The 13,235-nt window shown below is 42.8% G+C and overlaps 1 protein-coding gene across 2 annotated transcripts in view; it reads left to right on the forward strand.

Annotated features, from left to right (window-relative positions):
* The window catches only part of DOCK4 (dedicator of cytokinesis 4), an 803,151-nt gene that overhangs the window by 226,953 nt on the left and 562,963 nt on the right, over nucleotides 1-13,235 (forward strand). For both annotated transcript variants that reach the window (XM_063927278.1, XM_063927279.1), the window contains exons 3-5: nucleotides 353-393; nucleotides 2,749-2,804; nucleotides 7,578-7,674. In XM_063927278.1, coding sequence (XP_063783348.1) covers nucleotides 353-393; nucleotides 2,749-2,804; nucleotides 7,578-7,674 — 194 coding nt within the window. The remainder of the gene's footprint in view (nucleotides 1-352; nucleotides 394-2,748; nucleotides 2,805-7,577; nucleotides 7,675-13,235) is intronic.

Here is a 13,235-nt window from a genome sequence, read left to right on the forward strand (position 1 = left end):
TATTTCGGAATAAACATAGTTTGTTACACTATCTGAGCTCTGGATATAGTGTGCAAATAATTTCACATACACATGTTTTTAAATGTTTTACATATCTCCATTACAATAACACTTTTTGGGACGATGCTTGTTCTAGTTTTTGTCTTTCTTTTATGTCTAGCACATAAGGAAGCCTATACAAAGCCTTAAAATGATAGTAAAAACTCCAAGGAAGAAAATGTCAAACACTTAAGGTGTCTGAGGGTTTGAACTGTAAATGTATTAAATGTAAAAGATAGTGCTATTTTTAAATGTATATTTTCCTAAGCAAAAGGAAAAAAAATGTTGAATTCTTCTTCATATTTTCCTGCAGGCTGGTACAGAGGATTTGCCCTGAAGAATCCAAATGTCAAGGTATTGTAATGTCTTTTAACGGTTTCACTTCCCTGCTACAGAAATCTAACATGTTTTGCAGACTTGCGTTATGTATTTTTAATCTATATTTTATCTTATATTATTTTCCCAAACATGGCCTAATGCAGATGTTCCCAAACGCAGTCCTCAAGGCAGCCTAACGGCCCAGGTTTTAAGTATATCCATTGCTCAGCACAGATAGGGAAATTAAATTGAATGAGGTACTGACTAATTCACCTGTACCTAAGCCTGGATGTACAGGTACACCACCGATTATCTGGCACCTGATGGTCCGACACCTCTTTCAATCCGGACACATCAGGTGCCGGGGAAGTTAGGCTGCGGGTGTGAGTTAGAATGCGGGAGGGTCTAGATTGACTGTGGGAGGCATTTAGATAGGCTGCAGGAGGTCTTAGATGGGCAGCGGGAGGCTTAGTTAGGCTGCAGGTGGGGTAGTATGGCTTGGACGGGTAGTCGGGCTGCGGTGGGGAGTTGCTCTGCGGGTCGGGAGTTGAGCTCTCTGACCGGAGAAGGACTGTGGGAGACATGCTGGATAGAACTAGGCTGCGGGGGTTGTGTCAGGTTGCCGCCACAGTGCTGGAACCGATGGTGCTGGATTATCAGTGGTGTACTTGTTCTTAAAACCTGCACTGTTAGAGTACCTTGAGGACCACGTTGGAAAGTCTCTGGCCAAATGTCAAATAAGATCGCTGAGGACATGACAGGGAAGTCGGCCAGAATGTATATAGTTACAAATAAAATGGGTGGATATGTATGCAATATGAATAATTATGAGTGATAGAGCTAGTGATTAGAGGAGAGAATACAGGGAGCCTTGTTCTTGTGGGCATCATACAAGACTTTAGCTTAAAACTACAAGTGCATTCATTAACATGTCTCAATGCTTCCTTACTATACACTTGACCACATAGAACTCCCATTGTAGTTTCTAGGTACTGATGATTCTGAATACTGACAGCATTGTAGAAATTGATGCAAAATGATGTCAAAAAATTCTGGTCACATCTGTGGTTGGGTGCAGCACAGCAGCATCTTTTGGACATTGAATAATACAAAGTAATACTGCAGATGCAAGTGCTTGTAACATACCACATGTGAACGCAAATGTGTCAACATGTAGTAACAAATGACAGTTGTTAATCGGCCTTAAATAGCTCTTAACTTGTTTCACCTACTACTCCCCCCACTTTTATTTTCATGTACTCATGCCATGCTTACTGTATTCTGCTCTGCTTAGCTGTAAATTCTTGTATCCAAAGTGTTTCCGTTTACATTTTGAGCCTTCAGGTAGAAAAGAGTTATTATCTTTCTCTGCTTTTCCTACATACAGCTCTGTAGAGACATGGGGACAGATGCACAGTTGGCTGCAAATGCACTACAAATTCAACTTTTAGTAAATATACCCCAATGTGTCTTTCATCTGATGCACTAAATTTTCATGGCTGACCACTGTGTCTACTGTCCACACGTTGCCTGTTTCTTTGTGCTTTTTCAAAAGAGCTTGAACAGCACATCTTGAAACCCCAGTTAGCTTTGAAATCTTTGCCTGGGAGAAATCTTGCTGATGCAGTATAACTACCTTTTGTCTTGTTGCTGAGCTCAGTCTTGCCATGGTGTATGACCTGTCACATGAAACTTCCACAACCTCACCTTTGTAGCATATTTTGCTGTTCCTCATCCAGTTTTAAGCCTTCTACACAACTGTGTTTCAACCTACATATGAAAATGATGATCATTATCACCTGTTTGGTATGGTTGGTTAATTATACACTTGACTATAATCCTACAAAATCCCTGACTGTACCTATAAGAATTGATGCTGTTCTGAAGGCAAAGGGTGGTCATACAAAATATTAATTTGATTTAGATTTCTCTTCTGTGCATTCACTTTGCATTCCGTTAACTGATAAAAAAAATATAAATATTAAAACTTTTATTTTTTAAAGCATTCTTAATTTGCAGCATTTTTCCTACAGCTGTCTAAAACTTCTGCACAATATTGTATGTCAGTTACACTTACGCACTTTTTAACCATTTGTTGCTACATTACTGGTCTGCATTTATTCACAATTGTGCAAAAACGTCATCACTTGACTAACTTAAAACGCCCTGTCCCACCTCCCCAGATGCATGGGTGTTGTGTCTTAGTCATACAAATCTGCATAGGAGTACATGTGTGCGTTTCCTTTCATGGGCATGCATGAAGTGCTTTCATGTAAGTCTGTTGTCTCCATCTCTTATTTTATTTATTCATGATAATAATCTGAGTGAAATTTCTTTAAGCTTGCATTATGCATTTGTTTGTTACTTTAATTTTTTATGTTATTGTTCTAGGGCATTTTTCCTTCAAGTTATGTCCACCTGAAGAATGCTTCTGTAAAAAATAAAGGGTATGTATGTTTTCTGCAGGCCATTTTCTCTGCATACGTATTTTTTTACATTCAAACTCCTGGAAGTGTTAAAGCAATGTGAAAGTCTGGATACGAGTTTACAGTTGCTCCATTTGTAAATTTTTTTATTTTATTTTAAACAGAACAGGTCTGAGACATACGTGACCTCACAGTTATCTCCATCTAGTCCTTGTCCAACTTCATACAGCATTGTCTTACCTACCCAAGTTCATTGAAGAAATACAACTCCTCATATTTGTTTCTGTATTCTTATTATGGATTCAATTCTGTCATTATTGTTCCTAAGTGTGTTAGTTACAGGTTTAGTCTCCCATATCTGAAAATCCAAAATCCTACATTTTTTGAGCACAACTGAGATAGTGACACCTTTGCTCCCTGATGGTTCAGTGTGCACAAATTTTGTTTCATGCACAAAATTACAAATATTGTATCAAATTTCTTTCAGGGTAGGTGTGAAGTGTACATACTTGGGTCCCATCCTCAAGATATATTTTTATGGTATGCAAACATTCCAAAATAAGGAAAAATACAAAATATTTCAGCTCCAAGCATTTCAGATATGGGAGACTCAACCTCTAGCTCAAAAATATATTTAAAAGGTTAAGTTATAATTCTGTATACAGCTATTGTGTCCATTAAATGTTTTTGATTAGGAGCAATTTTAGCCATTCCAGCTGTGAAATGGTATGCATTAATGTCCAGTAAAATAGCAATGGTATGTCCATAATGTATACAGTAGTACTACTGTGCCACTGGCATTTGTGCTGAGTAGTACGCTAACAGCAGAAATGATGTCGGTAGTAGTTTCTCGGTAATATATAAAAATTAATGATGTGGCATACTGTGTTCCAGCAGTGGTAGGTATATACCACTAGTGGTCACCCATAAAAAGCCTTTAGACATTCCACTAATATGACATTAGTGATACTGATATACTTACTGGTACCCAGTATTATACCAGTAGTAATGGCAGAAATCATGGTGGCAGTTTTTGCATGATTTATGCTGGACCATTGCAGACCCTTTTTCAACAAGAGGATCAGATCCCCAAACAGGTAAGTTAGACTATAAAGAGAAATGGGTATGTATTATTGTAGCAATATTAAGAATAATGTGATAAGGGTTTAATGCTTTTAATGGGATTATTGTGTTGGAGTGCTGTGCAGAATGGTGTATCTCTAGAAGCATTGGGGCCCATCAAATTTTTGCTAAAAGGCCTACAAAGTACACCCTGGCAAGGTTGTTAAACATACAGTATGTCCAAATTCTAGGAACCAGCACTACTATTAGAAGCTGCCAAATTCTCCGTTATGTTGGGTGTGATACAATAAGCTATGCCTGTTAAATGATATCCAGTACAAATGTCCTGAGCAATGTCTGGTGCCAAATATGCTACGTAGAGCTAAATTATGCCTATCCATATCTATTGGCAAGTCTAATAGGCTGTATCATCCCTGCTTCAAAATGTACTAAGCCTTAGGGTACACACACACACTAGTAGATATATCTGCAGATCAATTGATCTGCAGATATATCTATGGACGGATCGGGCAGTGTGTTGAGCATACACACTGCCCGATCCGTCGGGGACTAACGTCATGAACTGGGCTGGCATGTACACACGCCCGCCCAGTTCAGCTGTCAATCACTGCCGGCTGCCGCAGCATGTGTACAGACGGTCGGCCGACCGCTGTACACACACAGCGACTCGCCAGTATATCGTTAGATATATTGGTCGTCGGCTGTGCTGCAGGGCCGATGCGATATGTCTGTGAATGACGGAGTTCACAGACGTATCGGACGTACACACTTGCCGACGGACCCGCGATATATCAACCGTTCAAGAGAACGGCCAATATATCGGCCAGTGTGTACGGGCCTTTAGAGAGAGAGAAAGTACCAACCAACTAGCTCCTGTCATTTTTCAAACACAGCCTGTGACTTGACAGGAGCTGATTGGCTGGTACTTTATCTCCTTTAACTTTATCTCTCCCCAAGGCTTAGTAGATAGACCCCATAATATGTAGAGTCATTTCTAGTGCTCATTGTAGTTTATAGACCTTATGTTTGGAGTCTTACCTTCTATACCCAATCATTAAGTACAGGTATATGACTCACTCTTTATGTAGAAGAATCAGCGGCAAAATTTCCAAACCAGTCACCACAAATGAAGTGTATTTTACTATTGACTCACAGAATGTGTTTTATAGAATAGCCTAATAATTGGATTGGTGACAAAGCATGTTGTTTTTATTTTATAATTCTTAATTACAGAATATGGCTTGATAAATTTCCAAACTCTTGTGGACACCATCAAAACTACTGCTTAGCCCTGTTTAAGCAATCTTTTTAATAAAAAAAAAAATACGTTTTATGTTAGCCTTGTTTGCTTGCTGAGCTGATTATAAAAGTAATATATACTTTATGTTTGACATAGAGAAAAGCAATAAGTCACTGTTCTACCAAGCATTTTTCTCAGGTTCACATAATTTTCTGTACTTGAAGTAATGTTACTGTACATTTTCTAGTATTAGTGATTGACCAAAGTAATAGTCTACTGTATATTGATATGGCTGATGTGAATGTTTGAACATACTATATAAGTAAAGATTAACAACCTAAAATATGCCCGGTTTCAACCGGGCAAAGGTTTGCTGGGTGAAACATTTTACCCCTTTTTACCCCCCTAGGAGTCAATTTTGGAAACATCCCTGCTTAGTGGGGTGGCTGTAAATAACTATTAGTTTCCACACCACCCAACAGGTCACATGTTCCAGGCCATCCAGCAGGTGCACAGGGAGAGTTCACTAATTGCCACATTTTCAAAGAGCACAATGGTGATGCATTGTAAAGGTGGACGTCTTTCCACATAACACTGAAACAAAGCAACCAATTACAACGCCGATATAATTCTGCAAATTTACAGACAAAGAGCTTTAATTTGGTATATAATGTGCTCTGCCCAGACAATGGCATCATAGAAATGAGTCACTCATAAAAGTCGCCCTTCTGCTATTAATATGTAGATAAATAACACCAGCCAAGGCCACTGGGTTGATCTCTCCACTCTTTGGCATCTGGCTGCTGGTAATAGGTTACCTTGTTTATGTGGCTGCTACATGTAAGATATATAGTTTCCTGATTGCATACCAACTGCCCCAATTTTAGCAGGATAGTCCTGTCTCAAAGAAGTTGGCAGGTGCTGCTCACACTAGAGGCAAGTACTTCTGTTGCTTATGGCAGTTCAACTGTGTTATTTATTTGGATAGTGGCGGAATTTGCACGTCTCCAAAGTGCTAGACAAATCCCTTGAGGTGTGGCTATGCCCTTCACATGAAGCAGACACACCCCTTTTTGGGAATGGGCATGGTCTTGTATTAATTATTTTATGTTACTGGGAAATGTTATCAATGATGCCTAAAGATTTATATGTCCAACCTGTCTGGTGAGAATAAAAATCGGGTAATGTATGGGAGCAAATGACAATCAAACATTTGCTCCCAAACACTGGGAAACGGACAAAAACGATTATTCTGATAAATTAACCAATTGTTGGTTTTCCAGTGTTTGGGATCATATTGTCATGTGCTCCCATATTTTACCAAATTTTTGTTCCCCCTAGAGAGATTGGACATATCACACTTTAGGTGTGTTTAGTCTTCTAATAGAAGGTGTTTCCCATTGAACTCTTGTAATGTCTTCTAATAATGTCTACTATATAATAATAAATTTCAGAAAAATGTTACACTCTTACTTGCTGACCACAACCCAACTACAGGTTGAGTATCCCATATCCAAATATTCAGAAATGCGGAATATTCAGAAATAGGGAATTTTTGAGTGAGACTGAGATAGTGAAACCTTTGTTTCTGATGACTCAATGTACACAAACTTTGTTTAATTCACAAAGTTATTAAAAATATTGTATTAAATGACCTTCAGGCTGTGTGTATAAGGTGTATATGAAACATAAATGAATTGTGTGTATGTACACATACTTTGTTTAATGCACAAAGTTATAAAAAATATTGGCTAAAATTACCTTCAGGCTGTGTGTATTAGGTGTATATGAAACATAAATGCATTCTGTGCTTAGACTTGGGTCCCATCGCCATGATATCTCATTATGGTATGCAATTATTCCAAAATACGGAAAAATCTGATATCCAAAATACTTCTGGTCCCAAGCATTTTGGATATGGGATACTCAACCTGTTTATAGTATCTTCTCATCATTACCCCCAGATTTGAATGTATGTTGTACAACAAGGTTTCCCAAACTCTACCATTACAGTCCAGGTGCAGAGAGAGTTAGATTTGGGTGGGTGTGTTCAAACTGAAATCTAAATTGCAGTGCAAAAATAAAGCAGCCAGTATATACCCTGCACAGAAACAATATAACCCACCCAAATCTAACTCTCTCTGCACATGTTATATCTGCTCCCCCTGCAGTGAACATGGTTTTGCCCATTAGAGAACAAATTTTCTGCTGCAGTCAGGTCTGAATTAGGCCCAAAGTCCCATCTCTAACTGGGTCTAGGTGAGCATCACTGGACACTTACTGTAAATACATTCGGATGTGTTGATGTGTTCAATAGGCAGGAAGTTTATAATTGGATTTATAGCGCTCATTGTTCAATCTCATAACACTCTGAAAAGTTTAAAAAATGTTGTTTTTTATTTATTATATTATGCATGTCCTGCAGTATGGGAGATGGTCATGCGTTACATTTCATTGTTTTGCTTCCATAGACAATTTGAGATGGTGCTTCCTACAGAAGACGCAGTTATTACAGAGATGACTTCTACACTCCGGGACTGGGGCACCATGTGGAAACAGCTCTATGTGGTGAGCAATCTTGCATGTTTGACAATCTACCATGATAACTGTCAGAACAACTAATTATTTAGATCCATATGATAGTTTCTAGAAAAATACATAGTAATAAACTATTCTCACTTTGCTGCTGGCATTAACCATTTTAGTTTTTCTTTAAATGCTAAAGCTGTGACTCCTTAAGGAGCTGTGCAAGATGACCAGCCTACTTACTACTACATTTATCATATTCATGCAAAAATAGTTGAATAGTCATTTTATGTGATAATCTATTGCTAAAATGCCCCATGATCTTCTATGTGGTTCTGACCACAAATGGCTGCCTCCCATGTTGAATGTAAATGATGAGTATATTTTAATGCATCTTTATCCAAAACTTCTGAATCATCTACAAAAAATAAAATAAAATTAGATTTATTGTCAGTTATTTATATAGCACACACGTATTCCACAGTGTTTTACATAGAATATTTGGCCATTCACATCAGTCCCTGCCCCAGTGGAGCTTACAATCTATATTCCCCCTACCACATGTACACTCATTCATGCTTGGGTTAATTTTGTTGGGAGCCAATTAACCTACCAGTATATTTTAGGATTGTGGGAGGAAACCGGAGCATCTGGTGAGCAAACACAACAAGAGTATACAAACTCCACACAGTTAGGGTTTGGTGGGGATCGAACCCATGACCTCAGTGCTATAAGGCATTAATGCTAACCATTACACCATCCGTACTGCTCACACACATTAAGGGGTCATCCAATTGCGTCCTGCAAGCTGTTATCACAGTGAAGTCACACTGCGATAACCTCACATTTGCTATCATACCGTTAATAGAAAGTGCAAAAATCAGCCATTTGACACCTTTTCAAGACCTCCAGTGCTGCTTTCCTTATGGCCGCCTATATATTTTTAGAGAACAGCGCCTATTCACTAATTTTTCTCTAACGTCCTAAGTGGATGCTGGGGACTCCGTAAGGACCATGGGGATTAGCGGCTCCGCAGGAGACTGGGCACAACTAAAGAAAGCTTTAGGACTACCTGGTGTGCACTGGCTCCTCCCACTAAGATCCTCCTCCAGACCTCAGTTAGATTCTTGTGCCCGGCTGAGCTGGATGCACACTAGGGGCTCTCCTGAGCTCCTAGAAAGAAAGTATATTTAGGTTTTTTATTTTACAGTGAGATCTGCTGGCAACAGACTCACTGCAGCGAGGGACTAAGGGGAGAAGAAGCGAACCTACCTAACAGGTGGTAGATTGGGCTTCTTAGGCTACTGGACACCATTAGCTCCAGAGGGATCGACCGCAGGACCCGACCTTGGTGTTCGTTCCCGGAGCCGCGCCGCCGTCCCCCTTACAGAGCCAGAAGCATGAAGAGTCCGGAAAATCGTCGGCAGAAGACTTCGGTCTTCACCAAGGTAGCGCACAGCACTGCAGCTGTGCGCCATTGCTCCTCATGTACACCTCACACTCCGGTCACTGATGGGTGCAGGGCGTTGGGGGGGGGCGCCCTGGGGGCAATATATGACACCTTGGCTGGCAAATCTACATCATATATAGTCCTACAGGTTATATAGATGTAAAATTACCCCTGCCAGTATTCCAGAAAAAGCGGGAGAAAGTCCGCTGAAAAAGAGGCGGGGCTTCTCCCTCAGCACACTGGCGCCATTTTCTCTTCACAGTGCAACTGGAAGACAGCTCCCCAGGCTCTCCCCTGTAGTTTTCAGGCTCAAAGGGTTAAAAAGAGAGGGGGGGCACTAAATTTAGGCGCAATATATGTATACAAGCAGCTATTTGGGGAAAAATCACTCAGTTATAGTGTTAATCCCTGCATTATATAGCGCTCTGGTGTGTGCTGGCATACTCTCTCTCGGTCTCCCCAAAGGACTTTGTGGGGTCCTGTCCTCAGTCAGAGCATTCCCTGTGTGTGTGCGGTGTGTCGGTACGGCTGTGTCGACATGTTGGATGAGGAAGGTTACGTGGAGGCGGAGCAGAGGCCGATAAATGGGATGTCGCCCTCTGTGGGGCCGACACCAGAGTGGATGGATAGGTGGAAGGTATTAACCGACAGTGTCAACTCCTTACATAAAAGGCTGGATGACGTAACAGCTGTGGGACAGCCGGCTTCTCAGCCCGCGCCTGCCCAGGCGTCTCAAAGGCCATCAGGGGCTCAAAAAACGCCCGTTACCTCAGATGGCAGACACAGATGTCGACACGGAGTCTGACTCCAGTGTCAACGAGGTTGAGACATATACACAATCCACTAGGAACATCCGTTACATGATCTCGGCAATGAAAAATGTGTTACGCATTTTCTGACATGAACCCAAGTACCACATAAAAGGGGTTTTATTTTTGGGGAGAAAAAGCAGCCAGTGTTTTGTTCCCCCATCAGATGAATGAATGAAGTGTGTAAAGAAGCGTGGTTTCTCCCGATAAGAAACTGGTAATTTCTAAAAAGTTACTGATGGCGTACCCTTTCCCGCCAGAGGATAGGTCACGTTGGGAGATATCCCTTAGGGTGGATAAGGCGCTCACACGTTTGTCAAAAGGTGGCACTGCTGTCTTAGGATACGGCCACCTTGAAGGACCCTGCTGATAAAAAGCAGGAGGCGATCCTGAAGTATGTATTTACACACTCAGGTTATATACTGAAACCTGCAATTGCCTCAGCATAAATAGTGCTGCTGCAGCGTGGTCTGATACCCTGTCAGATAATATTAATACGCTAAGACAGGGATAATATTTTGCTAACATTGAGCATATTTAAGACGTTGTCTTATATATAAAGGATGCACAGAGGGATATTTGCCGGCTGGCATCCAGAATTAATGCAATGTCCATTCTGCCAGGAGGGTATTAGAAACCCGGCAGTGGACATGTGATGCTGCCTTTAAAAGGCACATGGAGATTCTGCCTTATAAGGGTGAGGAATTGTCTGGGGATGGTCTCTGGGACCTCGTATCCACAGCAACAGCTGGGAAGAAATTTTACCTCAGGTTTCCTCACAAAAGCCTAAGAAAGCACTGTATTTTCAGGTACAGTCCTTTCGGCTTCAGAAAAGCAAGCGGGTCAAAGGCGCTTCCTTTCTGCACAGAGACAAGGGAAGAAGGAAAAAGCTGCACCAGTCAGCCAGTTCCCAGGATCAAATATCTTCCCTCACTTCCTCTGAGTCCACCGCATGACGCTGGGGCTCCACAGGTGGAGACAGGTGCGGTGGGGGCGCGTCTCGGGAACTGCAGGGACCAGTGGGCTTGCCCACAGGTGGATCCCTAGGTTCTGCAAGTAGTAGTTCGAGGCGACTCCCCCTCGCCGTTGCCTCACATCAGCCTTGCCTGCTGCCCTCAGAGAAAGGTAGTACTGGCGGCAAGTCACAAGCTGTACTTCCAGCAGGTGAAATCAAGGTACCCCTCCTTCAACAAGGCCGGGGTTACTATTCCAAATTGTTGTGGTACCGAAACCAGACGGTTCGGTGAGACCCATTCTAAAATTGAAATCCTTGAACACTTTTATACGAAGGTTCAAGTTCAAAATGGAATCGCTCAGGGCGATTATTGCAAGCCTGGAAAATTTCAGGGTATCACTGGACATCAAGGATGCTTACCTGCATGTCCCTATTTACCCTCTTCACCAGGTGTACCTCAAAATTGTGGTACAGGATTGTCATTACCAGTTCCAGACGTTGCCGTTGGTCTGTCCCCGGCATCGAGGATATTTACCAAGGTAATGGCCGAAGTACTTATCCCGTACTTGGACGATCTCCTTATAAAGGCGAGGTCCAGGGAGCAGTTGTTCGTCGGAGTAGCACTATCTCGGGAAGTGCTACATCAGCACGGCTGGATTCTGAATATTCCAAAGTCGCAGCTGGTTCCTACGACGCGTCTACTGTTCCTGGGTATGGTTCTGGACACAGAACAGGATAAAAAGGGTTTCTCCCGGAGGTGAAGTCCAAGGAGTTGGCGTCTCTAGACGGAGACCTCCTAATACAAATACAGGTGTCGGTGCATCAATGCACGCGAGCCTTGGGAAAGATGGTAGCTTCTTACGAAGAATTTCCATTCGCCAGTTCCCATGCAAGGATCTTCCAGTGGGATCTGTTGGACAAGTGGTCCGGGTCGCATCCTCAGATGCATCGGCGGATAACCCTGTCTCCAAGGGCCAGGGTGTCACTGTGGTGGTGACTGCAGAGTGCTCATCTTCTAGGGGGCCGCAGATTCGGCATACAGGACTGGGTCCTGGTAACCACGGATGCCAGCCTTCAATGCTGGGGGGCAGTCACACAGGGAAGAAACTTCCAAGGCCTATGGAAAAGTCAGGAGACTTCCCTACACATAAATGTTCTGGAACTATGGGCCATTTACAATGCCCTCAGTCAGGCTAGATCCCTGCTTCAACACCGGCCGGTGCTGATCCAGTCAGACAACATCACGGCGGTTGCTCATGTAAACGACAGGGCGGCACAAGAAGCAGGATGGCGATGGCAGAAGCCACAAGGATTCTCCGATGGGCGGAAAATCATGTGTTGGCACTGTCAGCAGTGTTCATTCCCGGAGTGGACAACTGAGAAGCAGACTTTCTCAGCAGACACGACCTCCACCCGGGAGAGTGGGGACTTCATTCAGAAGTCTTCCAAATGATTGTACACCGTTGGGAAAGGCCACGGGTGGACAGGATGGCGTCCCGCCTCAACAAAAAGCTACAAAGATATTGCGCCAGGTCAAGGGACCCTCAGGCGATAGCTGTGGACGCTCTGGTAACACCATGGGTGTACCAGTCGGTGTATGTGTTCCCTTCTCTGCCTCTCATACCCAGGGTAATGAGAATAATAAGGAGAGGAGTAAGAACTATACTCATTGTTCCGGGTGGCCAAGAAGAGCTTGGTACCCAGAACTCCAAGAAATGATCTCAGAGGACCTATGGCCTCTGCTGCTCAGACAGGACCTGCTGCAGCAGGGGGCCTGTCTGTTCCAAGACGTACCGCGGCTGCGTTTGACGGCATGGCGGTTGAACGCCGGATCCTGAAGGAAAAGGGCATTCCGGAGGAAGTTATCCCTACGCTATTTAAAGCTAGGAAAGAAGTGAACGCAAACCATTATCACCGCATATGGCGGAAATATGTTGCGTGCTGTGCGGCCAGTAAGGCCCCAAAGGAGGAATTTCAGCTAGGTCGATTTCTGCACTTCCTACAAGTCAGAGGTGACTATGGGCCTAAAATTGGGTTCCATTAAGGTCCAGATTTCGGCTCTATCGATTTTCTTCCAAAATAGAACTGGCTTCACTGCCTGAAGTTCAGACTTTTGTTAAGGGAGTGCTGCATAGGCACCGTGGGATCTCAACGTAGTGTTGGATTTCCTGAAGTCGCATTGAGTTGAGCCACTTACATCCGTGGAGCTACAATACCTCACGTGGAAAGTGGTCATGCTGTGGGCCTTGGCGTCGGCCAGGCGTGTATCAGAATTGGCGGCTTTGTCATGCAAAAGGCCTTATCTGTATTTTATATGGATAAGGCGGAATTGAGGACTCGTTCCCAATTCCTTCCTAAGGTGGTAGCAGTTTTTCATGTGAACCAACCT

This window comes from Pseudophryne corroboree, chromosome 6 (assembly GCF_028390025.1).
Source record: "Pseudophryne corroboree isolate aPseCor3 chromosome 6, aPseCor3.hap2, whole genome shotgun sequence".
NCBI lineage: Eukaryota > Metazoa > Chordata > Amphibia > Anura > Myobatrachidae > Pseudophryne > Pseudophryne corroboree.